The sequence below is a fragment of the Schistocerca americana genome, chromosome 1 (genome assembly GCF_021461395.2).
Source record: "Schistocerca americana isolate TAMUIC-IGC-003095 chromosome 1, iqSchAmer2.1, whole genome shotgun sequence".
Taxonomy (NCBI): domain Eukaryota; kingdom Metazoa; phylum Arthropoda; class Insecta; order Orthoptera; family Acrididae; genus Schistocerca; species Schistocerca americana.
The window spans coordinates 192,540,650-192,566,705 of NC_060119.1; the positions used below are offsets into that span (position 1 = coordinate 192,540,650).

The 26,056-nt window shown below is 36.6% G+C and overlaps 1 protein-coding gene across 1 annotated transcript in view; it reads left to right on the forward strand.

Annotated features, from left to right (window-relative positions):
• The window catches only part of LOC124593870 (G protein-coupled receptor kinase 1), a 1,124,106-nt gene extending 1,099,625 nt beyond the window's left edge, over positions 1-24,481 (forward strand). The window contains exons 13-16 of the mRNA XM_047132253.1: positions 6,206-6,368; positions 9,455-9,623; positions 9,847-10,091; positions 17,398-24,481. Of these exons, the coding sequence (XP_046988209.1) occupies positions 6,206-6,368; positions 9,455-9,623; positions 9,847-10,091; positions 17,398-17,565 (745 nt within the window). The 3' untranslated portion in view covers positions 17,566-24,481. The remainder of the gene's footprint in view (positions 1-6,205; positions 6,369-9,454; positions 9,624-9,846; positions 10,092-17,397) is intronic.
• The last annotated feature ends 1,575 nt before the right edge of the window (positions 24,482-26,056 follow it).

Here is a 26,056-nt window from a genome sequence, read left to right on the forward strand (position 1 = left end):
ATGGCGGAAGAGAGAGCAGACAACACCAGTAGGTGAGAAAGAGAAAAGACAATCATGATGGGAGAGGGAAAATAGCGGAGAAAGAGAAAGAGGGATGGATGAAGACAACACTAGTGGGAGCCAAAGAGAGAGGAGATATTGACTGTCAATGAGAAACCGTGGTAGTAAAAGAGAAAGAGAGATGGGTGAAGATAGAAGCAGTGGGAGCAAAAGAGAGAGGAGACAGTGGAAATAAAAAATACAGATGAGCGGAGATCATTCGTATGCTAGGGGTTTATACCCTCCCAGACTGGCGAACTTTAACGTGTAGGTATATGGGAGACACATCTTGGACTGAAATTTTAAACACATGTGTATAGATGGAAAAATAAGCTAGAATTTTTGAGCTGCCGAGCTATGGTCGAGTGTGTGTGTGTGTGTGTGTGTGTGTGTGTGTGTGTGTGTGTGTGTGTGTTGGGAGGGGGCAAGATATAAGATAATGGGACAATGCAAGTTGAAGTGGCAGTGAGATATACAGTAACTCAATGCGAGAAAAAGGAGACAGTGAGACAGTGAGACATACATAGACAGTGGCACTGACAGGGAGATGCTCAGTATGAAGTCTTAACTATGAAGAGAGACAGGGTAAATGGATTTAGAATGTTCTGCGTTAAAAGCACACGAATATGTTTGAATGCTATTTTTTTTGGTGATGAAAGCAGAATATATATTGAGGCAGAATATTTTGAAGAGGAACATATTCACGTTTTTGTACTCTGACAGGAGCATTTTTCTTCTGCTAATAATATGCACATGTTTTTATAAGCTTTACATTATGTGAATTTAATAACAACCTTTTTTTAAAATTGGGGGTAAGATACTGCATTAGTTGCTATGGAAGAAGGTTGTCTTTGGATATTTCATTGATTACATTATCATTATAGGGAAATATACAAAAGAAGCATCTTTATAAAGAATGCAGATCATCTGTATCAGAAAGACTGATTTTCGTATAAATAATTTAAGGAGTAAAGGTAACAAGTCTCTGAACAGTTTATGTGCTGACTCATCAACAGGCATATAAACAAGACCAATAAGGAAATCATCCAGTACGATATGTCGAAACATGCCCTGAAACTTTTTACATAAGAAGAATACACTAAAGGAAAGACCAAGTCAAAATTTTAGCTGCTAAGATGCACAAAAAATATTTTTTCTAAAAGTGTTGAAAATTGCCAAATTTGTAGCTTGCCAGCTGAGAGATATGTGTACCCCTACCGGAACTGTAGCAGACTGTGCATGCTCAACATGGTAGGCACATATGCTTGGTTAATGACATGCCAGTAAACAGATAACAAGACTCAGTGCAATCGTAATATGTAAAGTGATTTTCAGTTTCCATTGATATCTCCTCTGAAACATTTGTCCAGTTATTGTTCAATCAAATTCACAACTCATTTAATATCCGTAATAATTATCAGTTGTTTTTGTGGTAGTATAAGTTTTAACAATGGAGATAAAACTGTGTTAACATTAACTATGTTTAACACTTAATGTCAAGCAGTGTTCAAACCCGGCTTTGCCTCATAAAATCTGACTGTGAACTGTATAAATGGAAGAAAAACTTACACAAAGTAATAAATATGTGCCAGAATAAAACTCGCAAAACTGTTAAAGAGATACTGTCTAATAGATTTACTGTACAGTATGGCAGATTCAAGAAATCATACACTATAGGAAGTCGCAAAACAACAATGTTTACTTCAAGTAAAGGTGTAGAGGAGACGTCTTCAATTCATAGCCAACATGAACACAAAGCTTGCTATTATCCCCAGATCTGCTGTGTCTAAAGCCTGTCAGTCAGATTTCATGAAAGAACTGTGATCAAACCACACTTTATCATTGCGATGCAAAAAAAAAAAAAAAGACCAAGTCTGTTGTGCAATCAATTAATGCTATGACACATTTATATACAATGACAATGATTACTGTTCCTGCAGCTTTATATGCATCTTCAGGGACCTCAAGGCATATTAAGTCTAAAAATAAAATAAAAAACTGTTTAGTGGTAATAATCTTATTATCAGCATATCAAAATCCAGAAAAATACGACAGAAAAAATTTTAACATTTCATTTGAAACAGTTTCTAACAAGTTGCAGAAATTAATTCATTGATTTCTTGGACTCTTGGTCTGGACTTACTAATACCTTGGTCTTTCAGAGGATGGTGAAACGACTGTTGGTATAATTCACATTCCCCCAAAACAACCAGTGTGACTCTCAGTAAAGAATATTTTCGATAGTGGAAAGTATTTTTAAGGAAAGTGTCGGCTAGTACAAATTCTGATAGCTCTGTGTCATCTGAGGTTTGTCAGGAGAACAGTATTCCTAAATTTCAGTCATTTGCACATTGTAAGTTCACAGTGGCACATTTTACGAATTGCTTTAAGTATGCTCAGTATACAGTACAATAAACAGGGCAATACCCAGGACTATTTTTTATTCTACTGTAATTCTATCTAAATAAAACTAATGATTACTGTGACATGCCTGAATGCATTAATTTTCATTTGATCAAGTGTGCTTGGTGTAAGGAAAATGTCTGTTTTCATCATTCAAATGACATTTCACTTTAGTGTGATGACTATGGGGTATAAGCAGGGAGCTGTATCATTGTTACTAATATATACATTATTTAAAAACTGTCATAAGAACTGTACAATGGGAATTGTTATAAAATGACATATATGTAAGACATGTTTCACGCCAATAAATTAAAGCCACAATTGGTGGATGACATCTTTAATGTGACATCAAATTCTGCCTTGATTTATTTTCTTTTGCTACTCACCTTTGTAAGAATTACATACACAGCAGTGTAGCTGTTCATACAAACTGCATCTACATTAATGACACATGGCATTTTTTTCTGCATCTACATTAATGACACATGGCATTTTTTTCTATGTTTTAGATGTTTAAAATTTGTTTCTGTCACTCTGAATATTAGCACTACCGGTGCTATGATCTCTTGTCATGGCCGATCATGCACTAGGCAGGAAGGGCTGTACACACTACTGTCATGAGTGGCTTTCACATGACAAAAATGAGTAACTTCATCAGTTTTTTAAAAAATACTTGCAGTGCATTTCTTTTGTTGTATTCTACTTGTATAAAAATTTCAGGCTGCGTTTAGACATGTCGGATTGGACCATTCCCTTCTGAGTACACTGCTAGCTTTCAGATAAATCCTGCATCAGAGCTATACACTACAGATACATACATGTACACAAACATTGTTCTTGTAGCCAGATGCATTATAAGCATGTTTAAACACACTTGTTACGTTATTTATTTCTCAGTTGACTCACACAACACAAACCATTAATACTGTGTAGCAGTTGTGGGTTTTTGTGTTTCTTTCATAAAGAGTAGATTCCTTTACAAAATAATGAATCATATGAGGGAAAATAGGCATTGCAAAATAGTGGTTGGTATGTCCAACTATTTATGCAATTTAATGATATGAATATAATGGAGGGAAACATTCCACGTGGGAAAAATATATATAAAAAACAAAGATGCTTTAACTTACCAAACGAGAAAGTGCTGGTATGTTGATAGACACAATAAAATAAAAGAACACACAAACTCACACACACAAATATTCAAGCTTTCGCAACCCATGGTTGCTTCATCAGGAAAGAGGGAAGGAGAGGGAAAGGCAAAAGGATGTGGGTTTTAAGGGAGAGGGTAAGGATTCATTCCAATCCCGGGAGCGGAAAGACTTACCTTAGGGGGGAAAAAGACAGGTATACACTCGCCCCCACACGCACACACACACACACACACACACACACACACACACACACACATCTGCACATATACAGACACAGGCAGACATATGTAAATGCAAAGAGGTTGGGCAGAGATGTCAGTCGAGGCGGAAGTACAGAGGCAAAGATGGTGTTGAATGATAGGTGAGGTATGAAGCGGCGGCAGCTTGAAATTAGCGGAGGTTGAGGCCTGGCGGGTAACGGGAAGAGAGAATATATTGAAGGGCAAGTTTCCATCTCTGGAGTTCTGATAGGTTGGTGTTAGTGGGAAGTATCCAGATAACCCGGACGGTGTAACACTGTGCCAATATGAGCTGGCTGTGCACCAAGGCATGTATAGCCACAGGGTGATCCTTATTACCAACAAACACTGTCTGTCTGTGTCTGTTCATGCAAATGGACAGTTTGTTGATGATCACCCTGTGACTAAACATGCCTTGGTGCATGGCCAGCACATCTTGGCACAGTGTTACACCGTCCGGGTTATCTGGATACTTCCCACCGACACCAACCTATCAGAACTCCGGAGATGGGAACTTACCCTTCAATATTTTCTTTCTTCCCATTACCCACCAGGCCTCAACCTCCGCTAATTTCAAGTTACCGCCCCTTGTACCTCGCCTATCATTCAACAACATCTTTGCCTCTGTACTTCCACCTCGACTGATTTCTCTGCCCAACCTCTTTACATTTACATATGTTTGCCTGTGTCTGTATATGTGGAGATGGATGTGTGTGTGTGTGTGTGTGTGTGTGTGTGTGTGTGCGAGTGTATACCTGTCCTTCTTTCCCCCTAAGGTAAGTCTTTCTGCTCCCGGGTTTGGAATGACACCTTACCTTCTCCCTAAAAACCCACATCCTTTCGTCTTTCCCTCTCCTTCCCTCTTTCCTGATGAAGCAACCATGGATTGTGAAAGCTTGAATATTTGTGTGTGTGTTTGTGTGTTTTTTATTTTATTGTGTCTATCAACATACCAGCACTTTCTTGTTTGGTAAATTAAAGCATCTTTGTTTTTTATATATATTTACGCAATTTGTTATAAGATATGCTTAAAATGCCGTGTGTATGAGTCTAACTGATATTTCAGTGTAGTGAAGACTTTTTGAGGGGAAAAGTAAATATTAGGATATACACAAACAATTAAGGGTGTCCTGCTGACATTTTTTTTATCAGTTTGAGTATCCTTCTCACAAAGACAGCTGAGCTCAGTTTCTTCTTCATGTTGCAAGCAGAAAATATTATGGTTTGATATTGTGCTTATGAACTTTCTTAGTCATAGCACAAATGCACTAATTTTCACTCCTTATTCATTTATGCCAGAAAATGTATGTTAATATCAAGCAGTTCATTTTCCTTCCATTAAAGCTGTGTATTTGCCAGGTCATTTTTGTGGTGTCATGTCAATAACTTGGTGCTTGCATGTTGAGAAAATTTGCTCAAGATGATGTCCTGTCACTGCCTCCTACTACAGTGGAAGGTTTGAACTCTGCTCATTAACTTTAACCTCATTCATTCCTTTGTTGAGAGAGATACCTGTGATTTGACTAAATATTTAAATGAAACCTAGTACACTCTGACTCTAATTTTTTGCACATAGAATATGTCCTGGATGCATTTCAGATTTTTTAATAAAATTTGTCCACCAAATAAAATTCAGTAGAATCTGCTGTAAAGAAATAATTAAAAAACAGCTTGCTATATAAACTACACACAATTCATGGGGCTCTTCAGTAGCCAGATTGTGTAACTGATAAGAGAGTGTCATTCATTCACCTGTGTTTTATGTGTGCCATGCTGATGACCAAGTTTGGTTATAGATGAGAATTTCTTAGGTAGCACACTGAGTTCCACAGTTTGATAATGAAATTTGTTAATCAGTGTATCACTGACATAGTTTTCCTTAACCTTCAGAACACATCTGTTTTTAATCAGACTATGATAGTGATCTCAATAATATGTCATTTGAGTGCATCATTCATAGGTCCTTAGTAATGTTTTGTGTGCAGAGTTTCAGCAGTTAAAAACTAGATGTACTTTCATCAAATCATAGCTTTAGCTGTGGATCCTGACTGAAATGTCAGTGTAATTCCATACTTACACACAAATACCACCTGCTGTGCTTTTCTTGTAAATTCTGTCAGTCAGTTTACATTATGAATAAATATTTGTGGCTAGTGTAAGTGTTAATATTGGCATCGATACATTAAAATTTCCAGTATAAACTGGCAGATGAAAATGTTTGAATAATTAAATAAAATCATTGCTGTGGAAATAATTGTAGACTATTATGAATCCCTCACATTTTTGTTTGCATATTCATAGTTAGACCTACAGTACTTGTGAAACTACGAAGTTTAAATTCACGATTGGTGGTATGTTTTGCAACAGAGCTGATGAAGTGAAAGAACATCCCTTCTTTGCTGGCCTGGACTGGCAGCAGGTGTACCTGCAGAAGTATACACCACCACTCATCCCTCCAAGGGGTGAGGTGAATGCAGCTGATGCTTTTGATATTGGCTCCTTTGATGAAGAGGATACAAAAGGAATAAAGGTTTTCTTCTTTCCATTTCTGTTTCTTGCAAAATTTATATGTAATAACAAAGCTGCATAAATGTTTCCAGTCTTAATGGGAAAGAATCTGATCTGGTATTTCAGATGATAGAATCTATTTATGAGCTGCTGCAGTAACATCAAGTATGGGTGTCCCACCCATCTCTCTCTCTCTCTCTCTCTCTCTCTCTCTCTCTCTCTCTCTCTCTCTCTCTTCCCCACTCCCCTTCACCCCCTCTCCCTCTCCGTCTCCCTCCCCCATGACAAGGGTTTGAGAGGAGGAGTGCTGAAAGGACAGGTCACCAGATCCATCTATCAATTTAATTTAATAGTTTGAATTATGAATAGAGCTGATATTATCACAGAATTTATTTATTTTAATTATTTTAATAGTTTATGAGATGCTCATTAGGACACATTTCTTACAATTTTTGTGGATGTAAGAGTATATTGATCCTCAGCCTCATAAATGAAAGTTTTTCAGAAGTGGAAAAAGTGATATTGGGAATGAAGTGCTTTAAATCATAAATCTGGCTCAAGGAAAATTAAAAAACCTCTTGATTTCAAGTACTCCAATAGCGAAGCTTGGACCTTACTGAAGAAGCTTGGGACACATCCAACTACTTAGAAAAGAAAAGAAGTAATGACAAGAAGTAATGACGGTAAATGAAACTTCAGGACAAATCGTCATCTTGGCAAGATCTCCTGGAGACAAAATGTATTGCAGGCTTGTAAATCAGGAACTCAGAAGAACCAAAGCATATACCCAAATATACTGACAGCAGTTAGTCCAACCATTGTATCCCACAAAACTGGTACAGGCAACTGAAAGAATATTGACATACTATCTCTGTTTTGTGGCAGTACTACAGGCAGTGTTGAATCAAGCCCAGCCCTAATGAGATAGAATGCACATACTTCATTATCAATAACAGACAGGCCAACTGTCAATTGCATCTCTATTTTAACGCAAGTTCTGTAAAATTCAACCCTATTCAAAATTATTTGGGTGTCATACTTGAGAGATCCTTGACTTATTGATCATACTTGACTAATACTATAGTGTAAATTAGCACCAGGAATAATATCCTCGAAAAACAGTGTGGACCAGATGGAGATCAACAGAAGGCAGGAAGATTCTGGACTACCTGAAGCTTCTCATTCATGACTATATCCAAACTGCCGCACCTGAATGTCCCAAATACAGACATCAGCAATGACATCTGCTATAGAACTTCCTGGTGAAGAATTTAACAGTTGCCATAAATGAGAATACAAATGAAGTTAAAAACTGGCATTAAATCAGTAGGCTTCGATTTGGCTCCTCATACATGGAAGACAATGGAATCTGCACAAATCACACAGTATAAAAGGATTTTTTTTTCCAAGTGGAATAAGTGCCTGACTATATTGCAGTTGTAGTAATATGCTTCAGACCACCCATCACATTGTGCAGGAATGTATTTTAACATTTATACAGACAATACAAAAGACGTCTTGACAATGACCCAAGATGCTACTGGCTGCATTAAGAAATTAAATTTAAAATTGTAAATGTTCTGCCTTTAAACTCTGCAGGGGGGTCAGAAACAATCTGAAAAGCTTCCAAGGATGTTTAAGGGTAGATTGTGCTGAGAAATAATTGTTAAGAATAAATTAGATATGTTGTGCCATTTCGAAGTTAATTAGCACTGAAGTTAGCTAGCCAGGCCATTGCATGTGCAATTTCAAGCAGCCCACTAGATGTAGTGTTGTTTCTTAAAACCAAACAAGAGAATGATACAGAAATTGGACATGGGCTGGTAGTAAGGATCAAGCCTGAGGCAAAGACAGCAGCCTTGTGCACCATCATCTATGCTATTAGAACAACTGACAATAATTGTATCTTGTGGGCTGCATGAATTTGTGGGTACCATGGCTTGATTGGCTAACTTCAATGCTAATTAATTTGGAAATGTCACAATGCACTGAATTCATTTCTTAAAAGTCATTTCTCAGTACAGTGTACCCTGCAACACCATTACAAGCTTTTCAGACTGTTTCTGACCACTCTGTGTATGTAAGATATTCACACTCTATTTTTCTGTGTTTTTTCATTAATGGTGCTGTTTTGTAACTGTAATGTAATGTATAATAATACTGTATGTTCTGCTATATGCTGAAAACATAAATAGTAATAAATGTCACTGAAATGTCAATTAAGTGTCTCGAAAGGGAGACACAATGGCAGCTCAGAACTAATCTTCAAGACGCAAAGTTCTAAGTACTGACAGTAACACATAAAAGTAGAAACAACTGTCTAAGCATTTTGAACTTTTACTTCCATGCCCAGGGATGGATGTAACTGGACTTAGCATCAGTTAAAAACCTCTCCACCCCCCTCTCTCCCTCTCCCTCCCCCCTCCCTCCTCCCATATATATCTCTCTCTCTCTCTCTGTGTGTGTGTGTGTGTGTGTGTGTGTGTGTGTGTGTGTGTGTCCCCTTGTATTATTTATTTATGTTCTGAGCCTTGTAGTATTTATTAATATACTCTTTTACTTTTTATTTTTGATAGTACCCCTCTCTCTTTTCCCATTTTTTGTCTCTCCCTGTTTCTCATATTGATTTCTTTGCAAGCCTTACATGCACTGTTTGTTTCTGAACTTTCTTCCTGTTATTCCATGTTTACTTCTGTCTGTCATTCTACCATCCCTGGAGTGAAGCCACCACAGCACTTATCAGTATGTTATCTTTGTCCTCCTAATCTCTCACCAACCATCCTCACAACAGTTGCTTCCATCTTGACTTGAGATGAGTGATCTGCACCTTTTTTCCAACCCTCTACAACCTATCCCTCTTTGGCCATGGGGAAGGAACTAACAGTTCCGAAAACTTGAATAGATATTTCTAGTGATATGTGTCTAGTAGCAAGACTACTGGCTGTCCATTTTGTTTCTGGTAAATTTGAAAGTGTGGTTATGTACTTTATCAAATAAGATTATTGTAGCGATGCTTTGAAATTTTAAATTATATTAAGAACACTGTAATAAAAGACTCAATAAAATCTTGTGCTCATACATTTATGCTTGTTTTCTTTCCAATTAAAGCTCACGGAGGCAGACCAGGATCTCTACAAAAACTTTCCTTTAGTAATCTCAGAACGATGGCAAGCTGAAGTTGCAGAAACAGTTTTTGAGACAATCAATGCTGAAGCAGATAAGATGGAACAGAAAAAGAAAGCCAAACAAAAACTTAAGTTTGACACTGATGAAAAAGGTAAACTATTAGCCTGAGATAAATGGGACATCTATTAGCCTGAGATAAATAAGACATAGTTTTCTGTTCAATGCAGCTGTTGATTGCAAGTACAGGGAAACTTGGGACATAAGAAGTGTTATAAACAATGTTACATTCACACACTGTGCTTTTATAAATACATTGATCCTTTCTTGAAAATTGTTTTCTTTGGCTCATTGATGTTTGCTTTCAAATATTTCAGAATCTGACTGCATTCTGCATGGATACATAAAGAAACTGGGAGGACCTTTTGCATCAGCATGGCAAACTCGTTATGCCAAACTCTATCCAAATAGGTTGGAGCTTCATCCAGAGTCTGGAAGTACAAAGCCTGAGCTTGTTTTTATGGATCAAATAGAAGATGTTAGTGCTGACTTAGTTCATGTGAAAAATGAACAGTGTATTGTGGTACGGACTAGAGATGGAAAAATTGTCCTCACTAATCCGGTAAGATGGTAACTTCATTTGATGTCACTTATTAGTAGCAATAATTTTCATATGATAATACTAAGGATTTGTGAGTCTCATACCTCTTTAACATACAGTGTTAGATTCAGCTGTGGTTGTGGAAACTGATGAATTATGATATATCATTAAGTATGGTAACTGTGATAAGGAAAGCTATGGGGGTGGTTTGAAAAGTTCTTGGAATCACCACGAGAGGTCAGCGCTAGTGCAACGAGTTGTTCACTGTTGCCTGTAAACACGTGCCATGTTAGTGTTCATGGAAGAGAGCTGTGGCAGTGACATGACTCTGTTGTTGTTCTCGTGTTTGTGATTTGTGAAGATGGGAAAAATCGAGATTCGACCAGTGATTAAGTACTTCATAAAGAAATGTATGAAAGCAAAGGCTATTCGTGTTGATTTCCAGAAAACACTGGGGGACTCTCCTCTTTCATATTCAACTGTTGCCAAGTGGACAAATGAATTTAAATTTGGTTGGGAGAGCTTAGATGATGATCTGCACAGTGGTTGGCTGAGATGTGTCACTACTCCAGAAATCATTACAAAAGTGCACAAAATGGTCATGGAGGATCGCCGATTGAAAATGCGTGAAATTGCTCACACTGGCCGGACATCATCTAAAAGGGTATATCACATTTTAATTAAAGAATTAAAAATGAAAAAAATATCTGCAAGATGGGTGCCTCGACTCACTCTGGATCAAAAACGCATGAGAACAGACATATTGGAACAATGTTTGGCCAGTTTTAGGAGAAACGAACAAACTTTTTTGTGAAACTTCCTGGCAGATTAAAACTGTGTGCCAGACCGAGACTCGAACTCGGGACCTTTGCCTTTCGCGGGCAAGTGCTCTGCCATCTGAGCTACCGAAGGACGACTCGCGGCCGGCCGTCACAGCTGTGAGGGCCGGCCGCGAGTCGTGCTTCGGTAGCTCAGATGGCAGAGCACTTGCCCGCGAAAGGCAAAGGTCCCGAGTTCAAGTCTCGGTCGGGCACACAGTTGTAATCTGCCAGGAAGTTTCATATCAGCGCACACTCCGCTGCAGAGTGAAAATCACATTCTAAAATTTTTTGTGCCGGTTTGTGACCACTGGTGAAACTTGGGTGCAATACTATACCCCAGAGACAAAACAACAATCAAAACAATGGAAACAGCTGATTCTCCACCACCAAAGAAAGCAAAGACAATTCCTTTGGCGGGAAAGGTCATGGCATCACTGTTCTGGGATGCAAAGGGGATTCTGTTTGTAGATTATCTCCCCACTAGACAAACAATTACTGGAGAATACTATGCTAACTTCCTGTACAAATTGCGACAAAAGATACGTGAAAAAAGGCCAGGTTTAGCAAGGCAAAAAGTCATTTTTCATCAAGACAATTCGCGACTGCACATATGTGCTGTCGCCATGGCAAAATTACATGAACTAAGGTATGAACTGTTGCCATACCCACCTTATTCACCTGATATGGCTCCATCAGACTTCCATCTCATCCCAAAACTGAAAATATTTTTTGATGGGTTAAGATTCAGTTCAAATGAAGAACTGATGGCTGGAGTTGGCAACCACTTTGCAGGCCTGGAGGAAATTTATTTTTGAAATGGGATCAAGGCACTGGAACATCGTTGAACCAAGTGCATTAATCTACAAGGAGACTACATTGAAAAATAAAAATAAGTTTCAGTGATATAAGTACTTTTTTTTCTATTTCATTCCAAGAACTTTTCAAAGCACCCTCACATATTCAGATTTGAACATAAGTCCGTATGTCTAAGCTCGATTAAGAAACTGTCTGAAGGAGACAGCCTTGCAAAGGAACTGGAACACCTGCAACAGTGTTAAAATATAATGGATATTCTGCACATCAGATCAGCACAGCTTTAAAAAAGAAGGAACTGACAACCCACAAGATGAAGAGGAGCAGGAGCGGTTCAAGTTCAGGGCATTCCTCACATACATTGGTGATATTCTGTTGAAATTAGACAGACGAATCTTAAATAAACATCATGTCTAATCTGCTTGTCCACAAAGACTTGTACTTCTTTTTGTTTGGCAAAGGACGATCTGGGATGGAAGGCTGGAATCAACAGAGTATCTTGCCAGTGTGGCAAAGCCTACATTAGTCAGACAGTGCACACAGTGCATGAAAGATGGGATGAACATGTTTGCCACACTCACCTTTTGCAGCCAAGTAGGTCAGCCATAGCTGAGCATTGTGTCTCCACAGGACATTGCATGGATCATTCTGCCTAGGGGAATCTTGGCCTCAACAAGATCCTTCTGGGATTCAATTATTAAGGAATCACACAAGATCTTCCTAATTGTGATGGTGGCTTTCAACTGGATAATATGTGGGACCTGGTGATTTCTTTAATTTCTTCAGAAAGAAAACGTTTTATGACCAATGAAATGTCTAGTGACATTTAATTCTGTTAATTTTGTCATCTCAATTTTAACTCAATGAGTGCATGTTCTGACAGAGTGTGTGCACGAATAGTATCACATTAAGCATGTGCCTGCATCTCATAGATGAAACAATATTTGAAGACGTTGGAAAACTTGACAAAGGTCACTCATGTAGCACATGCCTTTGCGCGTGGGTTTTCATGCCATTTTTTTTGTGCAAAGGTAGTAATGTGAACTAGCAATTTCCAGTGCAAAACACTCAAGAAGACAATGTTATCTGGCAACAATCCCAAAACTTCATGGAATAAGTTAGCTCCTGTTTCCAAGCAGATGGAAACCACCCTGACTCCTGTCAACTGATTGGAAGCTGCTGTGAATTGGTGTGTTGGACAAACTACTGATAGTCATGTATCAGGGACAGATACCAAGACACCTCAAGTACTATCCCCTTCTGTGGATATCATCAATTCATCAGAAAATACGGGACTTTTCACAGTTTGACTACTAGATTGTGAATGGCAAGCTAGGAGTAGATGTAATGGTCCTGTACAGATTAGCCAGAGACCAGGGAGGACTGACGGCACTAAATTCATTCCCCTTACCACCAGCTTTGGGGTGCAGTCTGCAACAGAAATTGAAATTGGGCCAGTGCAACAGTATGAAGCTTCATCTCTAGTGGAACCTACCGTGCTCCATGTCAGGAGAAAGTAAATGCGTTTCTGGTAACCATCAGCAGTTCAAAAAATGTTAAACAATGATACCATGTATGAGACTATTCACAGAGTGTTTATGCTATGAGGCCTCATTCAACATGTTTAAGAAGCTGTTCTGGGGGCCATTGATAGAATGGGATGCAGCCAATTGCAGATTGTGGTGCACAAAATATGCCTGTTGCCTCAGCTCAAAGGTCAATAATTGATGGATGGAGGACAAGTTTGAGAAGACCATCTTTGTTCCTGGAATTTTAATGAAGCCTTCAATCTGCAATTCCCCGGAATTGATCATGGCTCTCTGGTTCTGTGCTTTAATCAGAGACTTAAATCAGAGACTTTGAAGATTCTCTGGCAAGGTAGGCTGCATCTTGCTGGACTGCACCGTAGAGTTGAGAATTGTAGAGTGCCACTAAATGTCTCAGGAGTGCACTACAACCAAATACCTATCACCAGGTATCTGATTGTGTGCAACAACCAGATACCTATCACCAGGTATCTGATTGTGTGCGGGGTGCACACAAGAGATCTAAAGGAACTCTCCATCCATATCCAGTCCATCCTTGATCTTACTATTTTGAAAAATTGTGTGTTAGTAATGGAATTTTTAGCTAACATGCCTCACAAGTATCTCCTGTGATTTTGTTCATGCCATCTTTTCTCATTATCTTGAGAATAAATAAGAGAGGCTGATCAGATTGATCATAAATTTAAGTTGAAATTCTTAAAAATGTTGTTTTATGTATCTTATGTTAGTTGTCCATTAGTAATCATTTTGTTACTTCCTGGAAAAGTGCAAATTTATGGCAGACTAGGACTTGAACCTGTGGCTCATTTTTATTGTTGGCACAGTCTTTATAGGAGAATAACCCTGCTCGCAGAAATGATTTCAGGATGCAAAGTTTCGCTATGTACTTTATTAAATGAGGTGTCGCAGGCTATTTGTTTCAGTTTAACACATTTTATTAATAATCTTTTCTGAGAACTTCCCAATACGCTCATGCGTTGGACCTCTCTCACGAGTCTTCCCCCATGACAAGACCTGCCGTAAGGCAGAACACAAAGATAAGTTTTTTCTGAGAATCGTTTTGAGTTGACATGAGGTTTAGAATATAAGACAATTTGAACATGCTCAACACAATACTAAAACTCCACAAAAGATATCGTATCAAAGATAGTAGTTGCAATGTTAACAAAAGTAGTTCATTCATATTGTACAGTTTTTTTTATATTTTGTAAATATTTCAATATTCAGTAATATTAATACTAATTGAAAATGTAATTTTAACAGTGAAAATTCCCAGAAGATTAACTATACAAAATAAATGTTGTTGTTGTTGTTTTTGTTTTGATCTTCAGTCCAGAGACTGGTTTGATGCAGCTCTCCATGCTACTCTATCCTGTGCAGGCTTTTTCATCTTCCAGTACCTACTGCAACCTACATCCTTGTGAATCTGCTTAGTGTATTCATCTCTTGGTCTCCCTCTATAATTTTTACCCACCACGCTGCCCTCCGAACTATTTATAGTCTGCATTTCATTTCCATACATGGCCACACTCCATACAAATACATTCAGAAACGACTTCCTGATGCTTAAATCTATACTCAATGTTAACAAATTTCTCTTCTTCATAAATGCTCTCCTTGCCATTGCCAGTCTACATTTTATATCCTCTCTACTTCAACCATCACCAGTTATTTTGCTCCCCAAATAGCAAAACTCATTTACTACTTTAAGCGTCTCATTTCGTAATCTAATACACTTTGCATCACCCAATTTAATTCTGCTACATTCCATTATCCTTGTTTTGCTTGTGTTGATTTTCATCTTATATCCTCGTTTCAAGACACTGTCCATTCCGTTCAGCTGCTCTTCCAGGTCCTTTGCTGCCTCTGACAGAATTACAATGTCATCGGCGAACCTCAAAGGTTTTTTTGCTTCTCCATGGATTTTAATTCCTACTCCAAATTTTTCTTATGTTTCCTTTACTGCTTCCTCAAGATTAAGATTGAATAACATCAGGGATAGGCTACAAACCTGTCTCACTCCCTTCCCGACCACTGCTTCCCTTTCATGCCCCTCAACTCTTATAGCTGCCATCTGGTTTCTGTACAAATTGTAAATAGCCTTTCGCTCCCTGTATTTTACCCCTGCCACCTTTAGAATTTGAAAGAGAGTATTCCAGTCAACATTGTCAAAAGCTTTCTCTAAGTCTACAAATGCTAGAAATGTAGGTTTGCCTTTCCTTAATATATTTTCTAAGATAAGTCGTAGGGTCAGTATTGCCTCAAGTGTTACAACATTTCCACATAATCCAAACTGATATTCCCCGAGGTCGGCTTCTACCAGTTTTTCTATTTGTCTGTAAAGAATTCATGTTAGTATTTAGCAGCCGCAGCTTATTAAACTGATAGTTCGGTAATTTTCACACCTGTCAACACCTGCTGTCTTTGGGATTGGAATTATTATATTCTTCTTGAAGTCTGAGGGTATTTCACCTGTCTCGTACATCGTGGTCACCAGATGGTAGAGTTTTGTCAGGACTGGCTCTCCCAAGGCTATCAGTAATTCCAATGGAATGTTGTCTACTCCCGGGGCCTTTTTTTGGCTTAGGTCTTTCAGTGCTCTGTCAAACTCTTCACACAGTATCACATCTCCCATTTCATCTTCATCTACATCCTCTTCCATTTCCATAATATTGTCCTCAAGTACATCACCCTTGTATAGACCCTCTATATAGTCCTTCCACTGTTCTGCTCTCTCTTCTGTGCTTAGAACTGGGTTTCCATCTGAGCTCTTGATATTCATACAAGTGGTTCTCTTTTCTCCAAAGGTCTCTTTAATTTTCCTGTAGGCAGTATCTTTCTTACCCCTGGTGAGATATGCCTCTACATCCTTACATTTGTCCTCTAACCATCCCTGCTTAGCCATTTTGCACTACCTGTCGATCTCATTTTTGAGACGTTTGTATTCCTTTTTTCCTGCTTCATTTACTGCATTTTTTTATTTTCTCCTTTCATCAATTAAATTCAATATATCTTATGTTATCCAAGGATTTATACTAGCCCTCGTCTTTTTACCTACTTGATCCTCTGTTGCCTTCATCTCTCAAAGCAACCCATTCTTCTTCTACTGTATTTCCATACACCATTCCTGTCAATTGATCCCTTATTTTCTCCCTGAAACTCTCTACAACCTCTGGTTCTGTCAGTTTATCCAGATCCCATCTCCTTTGAGAGAAGAGACCAGGAGTGTTAGAATAGGAACCATGAGAAACTTCAGAAGCTAGATGTGACGCAGCACAGCAAAAACAATTTACTGAATGAGACAGGTTCCAGTTGTTGACAAGATAGTAGAGAAATTGTGAATGTTATTGAAAAGGACAAGACTTCCATTAAATCTGAGGCTAAAATGAACTATGGAAAGAATTAAGAATACTATTGGAAATGTGAGAAGATTAAGATTAATTTGTTTCCTCTGTAATATTTACAATTGCATATTATTATCACATGACCTGGGACATTTTTGTAATTCATTGAATGCATTATTTTGTAGTCCTTTAACTCAGTGAAGCTTGCAGAATATTGTTCTTAAGGTTAAGAAAGTGATTCATTTTATCAGATTTTGTTGCTTGCTTCTGAACAATTCAGAATGTTGGACTGATATTGGTTCCTACATATGTGGCTGCTTCTCCACAGTATTTTCTAAATGTTGCATGGATAGGAAGATAAGGATTTAATGTCCCACTCATGACAAGATTATTAATGGCAGGACAAAAGCTTGGACTGGGGAAAGAAATCAGCCTGTCCTTTTAAAAGGAACTGTCCCAGTATGTACAATTTAAGGAAACCATGGAAAACCTTATTCTGGATGACCAAAGATGGATATGAACTGTCATTACCTGAAATGTGTCTCTTAGTTCTTACCACTGTGCCACTGCACTCAAATTTGTAATGTTTGGTGAATGTATCTTCGTTGTAAGGATGAGAGGAAGTGTCATATTGTATTAGCATACTTTTTATAGTTCCTTTCCTCTGCTAATTTTATTTGTAGCTCAATATAAAAACTTAGACATGGTTTATTTTTGGATATTTTTGTCATGTGTTTAGAGATACAACCTGTGCAGGATGAAAAATTCATTGTACCTGTTAATTTTTGTTATTTTCCATCAGGATGAAATTGGATTAAAGGAGTGGGCCTTGTCACTGAGGTCGGCGCATAAATGTTCTCTGGAGCTGCTTGGCAGCATGGCAAAGAAAGCAGGGAAAATATATGGAACAGAAAGGGATGCAAACAACAAAAATCCCTTCATAGCAACAAGAAACACCAATGGAAATTGAGGAGAAATCTTCGGATAGTGTTTTTTATTCAGTCGTCTCATCTTGCCAGAATGTGCATTGTTTGGCTATAATTAGGTCATGGTAACTCAGTGACATACACCAAGATTGCAGGCAAGGAGTAACTTGATGGTATTTGTACAAAAACCTCTTAATTTTTTGCTATATTTAAATGCCAAACCTTCCCTTATCCTATTACGGATATGTGATAGACGAGTAGGCCTCTTGTAAATAAATGTGTATGAAAGTTTTTTTATTTAAGTGAAAGATAATCAGAGGAATAGTACTGTCAGAGTGTTAGATGACAACTACGATAGCCAGCAAAATTAATATAATTTTATGCAACCAGTCATCATAACGTAAAATGCAGGACATTATTCCTTCACATCTGTGTGTGGTCATCCATTTTTAGATGAAGTTCTGTGAATTTCAGTGGTATGAGTGTTTAGAAGACATTGAAATACCAAGAAGCAGAGACTTATCATCCCCTGTAGTGGATCGAGAGAACACTGTGAAGTGTGTGTGAGAGCATGTTTCCTTGTGTGTACAAGTGTAGATACTTTTTTATTTTAATTTTGCCTTTTCCTTCCCTGAGAACATGTATTGATTGTTGGAAATTAATTTGCCAGTATTTATGTTAATGCTGGTATTTTATGTATGAGACATTTACATACTGTACATATAATAAGAAACAAACAGTATTTTCACACAACAGTGCAAAATGTCTTCTCATAAGTACTTTAAAATATTTTTTGTTACACATCATTATTTATTTTGAAACAACATATTATGTGACAGACTATTAGCAAACTTTTAAGACATGCAGTGTGGAATATTATCCATATTTCAGTTACGGTGTTATTACTTCTAGACTTGTGAATCTTTTTTTTTTTCCAAACAACTACATAAAATGCTGCTCACTGAACTCCTCTCTTAACACAGTCCAAGTTAAGTTGTACGTGGTTGTTCCTGAGTTACAGTTTGTAATTTCTCATTTTACATGCTGAAGATGTAAAACATTGCTCAGAGTAAACTGTGACCGCTATTTCACGATATAAAAAAATTGCATTTTATTTTGGTTAACTTTTATATTAACTTAGTTCATGAATTTTTGTAATGATTCCTGCTGTTAAATTTCATGGCAAGTGACTACTGAGAATGGATATACCACAGTAAGATTCTTAATGATAATCAATTTATGTTCACAATACATGTTTTACTGTTCAGTAATTCTTGCATTTAAGAACTCAGGGTTTGACTGGATTACACATTTGAAGATACTGTATGCAACAGAATTATACATGTAATAACATTAGTAATTGTCCAGTGTGAGCTATAAATCCTGAAATACATTTTCATTTTTATCAATTTTCACTGAAACAGTAGCAGTTATTAAAGCCACTCAGAAATGAAGTGCTTCTGGAAGATTTGGTAGTTCAATCATCTCTTCACTTAATTTAGACTAATTAATGCTCCAGTCAAAACAGCAAACACGTGTAGTGCTATCTGTTAACTTATTTATGAAAAGAGTCATTTCCTGTTAATAAGAAATGGCGACCTGTTCTCTGGCTGAAATTGTACTCAGTGCACAAAATGGATAAAAAAAGACAATTCAGAACATTAAAAATGTTACCACAAGAACTTACTTGGTTTCAATTTTATTAAAAATAAGTTGTTCTTCAAGTCTTTCATTTTGTGAGTCACAGATAAATCCCATTCTTCAGTTGTTCCCTCAAAGATGTTAATATAACATGTACCCAACAGCATTGTTACTGAAAATCCAGCACAGGGGAAGTTCCAAATGTTGTACATTACTACCACAAACCTGTTCTAATATAACTGAAATGAGCTGTGTGCAAACATTGCAAACTCCAATCTCCTAGAATTGCTTTCAGATGTCTGTTGGATAGAATTTTTTGACATTTGCAATGCACAGTAATTAATGTTCTGTGGCCTAATATGTATCAATTGTGATTTTTTATACTTAATTGTAAAAAAAGCTGCAAATGGCCTCAAATATGACAGACAGTGTAAGATACCAGAAAAAAGATACAACAAAGACAAGACCTGTCCAGTGACAAATTACACACTGAAATAAGAATGACAGAATTGTCTTTGTGATTCACTTAAAGTATCCCATCTCTTGAACACAGATATGTTTTGAAATGCTAATGAATGTAACTTACAGTGGTTTATTGAATTCCTTCTACTAGAGTACATGAAATACAGAGGTCCAGAGCTGTTTGATTTTTCACCACTTTTCCACATTTGTCTCTGTATAGATCTTTGAAACTAAAGGATTCATACTCACAAGGAGGTCATCTGAGCTGTTAATTACGGATTTTGGTGAGTTTTGGGTATATTGTTGAGGGGTCTTCCTAAGTACCTGTCTAGCAGCTTTTTGTATGTGAGAAAATCAGCGTTGAAATTTTATGCATAGGGAGATGAGCTATAACGAGGAGTTGGGTCTTACTAAAAATTGCTCAGGAGGGAGACAAAGATAAATATAAGCAGTGAGAAAGAACTCTCTTGCTGCCCCATGGAATTTTCCCTGAGCACAGTACTTCCACATCTTTTCCTTACATTCCCAGCATGGCCTTTTTCTCATACTAAAGGAACCATTGATCTGAAAAATTGAGATTACTAGTAGTTATATTTTTCTTTTTCTTTTGGTATAGTTCCAGTTGTTAAAGTTTTAGTGACTAATAAATATGCTCTTTTGTAGTGTTTCACATAATTTTATCTTGTTCTTGACATTTTAAGCAGACCAACTGTAATTTGTTTTACTCCTACAGCCAAACTGCATGTTAAGCTGACTTCCCTCACCAGTTGAAACTGATGAGACTGTGTCAAGACAGCAGAGAGTTTTTTCTTGTTATAGTAGCACTCGGCTAGTGGCAGGCAAGATAATTAATTGTTCATTGTTGCACCTTTATTCACTTTCATTTCCTGTGTATAGTTTCACTTCAAGAAATCGCTGATGGCTCCATGTGTAGCTATTTGCTTTCTTTTCATTTTAAATTCATTTAACATTTCTGTTATCAGTTCCTGTTTTGCAGTTTACTACTATAACTATATTACGTTGTGTTACACGTATTTCAAAATTACTTCCGTCTCACCTTACGCAGTGATTCTCATTATGAAAATTTTCATATTGTGTGTCTGTCATTGTTTCCTGAATCCTTGGAACCAAAAAAATGAAGATTTTTCCCAATATTTCACCTATCCTGCACTGAGTATTTTTTTAAGTTTTCTATGATCAACTTTCACTTTTTAGTGCTAAGATTAACTTATGTAAAACTTTATTGAAAATTCATATGAATGAGCTTCTGTGCATTTCCACCATATTTTTACAAAGCAGTTTCAGTTGATGGAGTGTGTTTTCCAAAATAGAGAATCTTTTCCTTTGCATACAAATACTTTGGCAAAAATATTGACATTACAAGGGATAATACTAAAAATGGTTTTGAACTTTTAAATTGTGAACAGAAACGAGTTACAACTCACATTTTAGCTGTCACTGCAGGGAATCAAGCTGACACACTGGTTAGGTATATGCTTATCCTTTCTTTCCAACTTGCTAATCTATAGAGCTGAAAGAGCATGTGATTGTGATAGTACATAGAATAAACAGAAATGTAGATGAGTGGTAATCAGTCCTCCTCATGGTAATATTGAAACATAATTTGCAAAATTCAGCATAAACTTGATGAAAATTATTCATATTCACACCTACTGTTAAGGTGGCCATCATTTAAAAATTGTAATTGTAAAATCTTATACTATTTTCACTGTAATTGTATAGAGCTACATACAAGATGAAGACATCTTTTCAGAACTGATATTCTGATCATAATTTTTAAATCAGTAGCACCGTGTATTGCCTGTAAGTGAAAGCCAATTCCATTTCCTATCTCTGTGTTTTGTTTCACCTGTATTTGAATCCTTGGGACAGAAAAGTGCATGGTAACATTGTCAGCTTTCTATATCTTTCTAGGGAGTATGCAAACAAGTTTAATTACTGAGAGTCAGAACATTTTAGTTTATTGACAATAATATTTTTGTGAACTGATCTTACACATTCAGTCGTATATTATTTAAACAGATTATTACTCAAAGTACCATCCTGAGAGGAGCTAAGAAATTATTTGTCACTTGACATGATTAGTATTAATGCTAACAAAACAAACTTCTGCTGTAAACATCTCAAGACCATTCCTCATATCTTGTTTGAGTCTCATTACTGACCAATGTATATTCCAAACAACTTATTTAATAAGATGTAGTAGGATTATTGTGACCATTATTTATTTTGTACATTTACTGAATACAAAACTCGTGCTACATTAGTATATCAGTTGGTCAGTATGGTGAAGTGCACATTAAGTACTTCTGATAAACAGGAAAAATTTGTCATTGTTCAATAGTTCTAAGATGATGTTGAATGTACATAACTTGAACCCTAATGGAATGAAGTAGTGTTGTCCACTTGATTGTTAGAACTCACATTATTAATGAATTACAGTCGCCTTTCCAGATTTGTGGATTTTGCTGTGAAATTATTTACATTTTGATATATTGGTGTTTCTCATGTTTCCATATCTGGAAAGAGCTTGTTAGGATGGGTTGCAAACCTTTGCAGTCAATGATATGGAGAATGTGAGTTCTGTTTTAGTTGAAGGGTATTAAATAGTTAAAGTCATAAAACTGATCTACGTAGTTTCATTAATTATGCAATTTTTAATTTTTCTTATTAATTATGTATATCCAGTCATGTAAAAGAATTTTGTGTGAGAAATTATGGGCCACTTATATTTATTCATAGCACATTTTGATACCTTTTAAGTTACTTGCTTGTCAGCTGTAGTCTTGTGAGAGATAGAGATGATAAATAATACATTCAGCAGAAACAAGTTGTAGAAAGCATGAAAAATTTATATTCAGATTCCATATGTAGTGTGTGCAGTCTTTCTGAAAAAATTCTGAGGTGTTTAATGTGTTCTCTTTTCCTTTGTAGAATGTGTTAATTTCAGTAACAGTCTGTAGATACATTTCATCTCTGCTTTTGTCCAGAATCCAGGAAGAGTGAAGAAAACAAATGTTATTTACAATAATGTACACAACTTAATTTTGTCACCAATCATTTGCAGAGAACTGTGAGATGCGAATGACAGTGTCACAACACACCAATTTTCATGGTTCTATTGAAGTAGTGGACAGAGGTAGTAACAAAACTATAATTACATGCATTAACTATTGGCTACAAAAATGTAGTTTGGTGACTATGCTGTGACCCACTGAGGGAAACACAGAGCAGCATTTTATCATCTTTCAGACATAATCTAAATTCATTGTAACATTCCATTTAAAATGATTTGGATAAATTTTGTATCTGATTGAGTGCTTCAAGTGCAACAAGAAAAATATCATTTAAAAATAAGAATATTTTTGTAAAATAACAGAAAATTTGTTCTACGTGAAAGCTTATTTCAGACACCATCCTAGATTAGAGAATATATTATATTTGTATTTATTTAGCAGAGGGAAAGTATTTCTCTGTTAAAAATGTAACAGATAAGTGATGTAATTTATTTGTGTTGAGTCCAATACCAAACAGCAATAAACCAGAATTTTTACAAGTTTTTTAATGACAAGTAATGTGACAGGGTTATCTATGTGCATATGTCAGCATGTTTACTCAAGATCGGCTCTCATTTAAATTATTTTAAATCATAAATTATTTTAGATCACTGAACAGGAACTCATGGAGGTTACCAAATAATTTACTACTATCCTATCTTAAAAACTTTATTTCTACCCTTATTTATTTTCATTAATTCAGTAGTTCATTTTCTCAATCTTTATATGTTTTAAAGTTAAACCAGTTCGTTACAAGAATGTCACAAACTTATAGACATACAATATTCCTATTGATCCTTTTGTACTATGGGTAACTAAGTCATTATTTGCAATTTTTCATTGAGTTATTTTGTATTATTTGTCATTGTTAAATGCCACTTTATGTCAGACAATTTTTTCTGACTGTGATTGCAAAAATACAATTCAGGAGAGGTTCATCAACTTGTCATGAATACTCGTTTTCTATTTTAAAATGTATAATTTATTATAAAGACTGCTATCCATGTATTGTAATCTGTTTATTTCTGCCATGCTTGCCTACATGCCTTCAAAGCAGAAACTGTGACATTTGTATTTATTACTTTTCTAATGAATCTTTTTTTATATAATAATGTTTTGATAATTATCTGTGGTTCAGTAGCTAATCTTGAATGGCTGTGCATTTCCTGTTGTTATGACAATTCAGAAAGGTTAATTGTAGTGGAAACTATCGTAACATGGGCTTCAAATATTATTGTCGAAGCTCTTAGTGCTATTTACCACACCTTTTTTGTAGCAACTGAAAGTTAAGGAATTGTCATGTTATATGGCAGTGGACATTTGTGTGTGTGTGTGTGTGTGTGTGTGTGTGTGTGTGTGTGTGTGTGTGTGTGTGTGTGTGTGTGTGTTTGCAAGTACATTAAATAAGTGCATACTGTTTTACTTTGAACTTCATAAAAAGGAGTACATGAAGATGTTCATGGTATAGAAGGAAATGCGTTACAACAAAACTTGTTCTGAAATATTTGAACACTAGTTTTCTTTAAACAGCTTGTTTGTAATAAAAGGTTGATTCACTTCAGTTGCACATGAACATCTTATTCACTTTTGTGGAGACCCTTCAATGAGAAATTATATTTATTAATTTGCAGAATATTTCTTATTTGTGCAATTGAAACGGAGAAGGGTAAATGGGAAAAGTTTACAAACTTTTACAGCTTTTGCTAATGTTCTCGGACATTATTTCTGCTGGTGTACATATCTTTCTGAGCAATAAAATGTAGTGATTTTATTTTTGGCATATTGTGCAGTTTCAGATTATACAAATAACTTTGTAAACGCCCACAGTGTATTTGTATAAGTACATATCTCTTTTTCTATTCAAGTTTGAACACTGATGTCAGTGGTGCTATGTAAAATTTGTAAGGAAACACGTTGGGTATACCTAAGTGTATTGTAAATTTTCGATGTACAATTTGATGTTAATAGTTCTGGATGTAATGCTTTCATTCTGTTACACTCATTGAGAGGCTTGCCCTATTTTTCTCTTTGTGGTGCCACATTGTGTTGAGGCTTTCATAATACATAAAAGTGTGCAGAACAACAAACACAGTTTGGCCTTGTAATGTGTGTTGTTTAACAATTCAAATTTGAATTTAATTGGAATGAAAGTGTTTTGCAGTCACATGGTAAACAACACCATATGTTCCAAATTTGATCATTTTTGCCTGCAAAGTATTCAGTGAGTTGTGCATGTATGATAAATTAAATAGCTCAGAGATTCTACTGCGTATCTCAGAAGGCTGAAGTCCTTATGGGGAAGGATACAGTAAAGTGAAAGACGTGATTCATAGCCTCACAGATGTGACAAGTGCTGTTTCAGTTGGGCATCTAGTCAATGGTGCAACAGTGTTGGCAGTGAAGATATTATGTAGACTGGATGGGAGGGACAGATATAACAGTAAGTTTGTATTTTGAAACATGGGGTCTGGGTGAGAACTGCTTGTGTTTCCCTTTCACCAAACAATTTAGCAAAATGCTGATTACAGTACATATATGCCTTCCTTTGTCCACTCATAAGTTAGATGGTGGTGCTGTGAAACATTGCCATTAAATGTGCAAGTGAAACATGATGAACATTCACCCTTTTTGGTAAAAATATAATGATCATATGACATTACGTATGACATTATTGACCAGGAGACCCCTATCTGGAGTTGTTCGGGCCCTCAGTTCAAGTCTTTCTGTTTGATGTCATTTCAGTGACTTGCACATCTGTGTGATGAAGATGATTAGGACAACACAAACACTGAGTACATGAGCAAAAGAAATCTCCGAGACAGCCAGGAATCAAACCTGAGACTCTTAAATGTAGAGGTGGCAGTGTTAACCTCTTGACCACAAGCTGTAGACACCTATTAGGGTGTGGAGCCACAACTGAATTGATCCACCTGTCCACAGTAGTCCAGCTTGTGAAAGTCATTCCATACCTGCATAAGTACTGCACGATACTTGAGATGAACTCTTTGTACTGTGGTCAAGCCCTGGTATCCCTATACAATTATTAGACATCCATCCATCACCAAATGAAATATTCCATGATGCTATAGGATGTATCCTATGAATACATCCCTTCTTTTTAAACAAAATTAAACAGTGGAAAGTCTAGGATGGAATAATAACAATGTTGTGAAGGGGTTAGACTGATACTCGCCATAAAGTGGAGATGCTGAGTCACAGACAGGTACAACAAAAAGGCTGCTAAACAAATGAGCGCTGTGTGGGGTAGCCACGTCTTGCCACGGTTCACGTGGCTCCCCCTACCATCGGAGGTTCGAGTCCTCCCTCGGGTATGGGTGTGTGTGTCGTCCTTAGC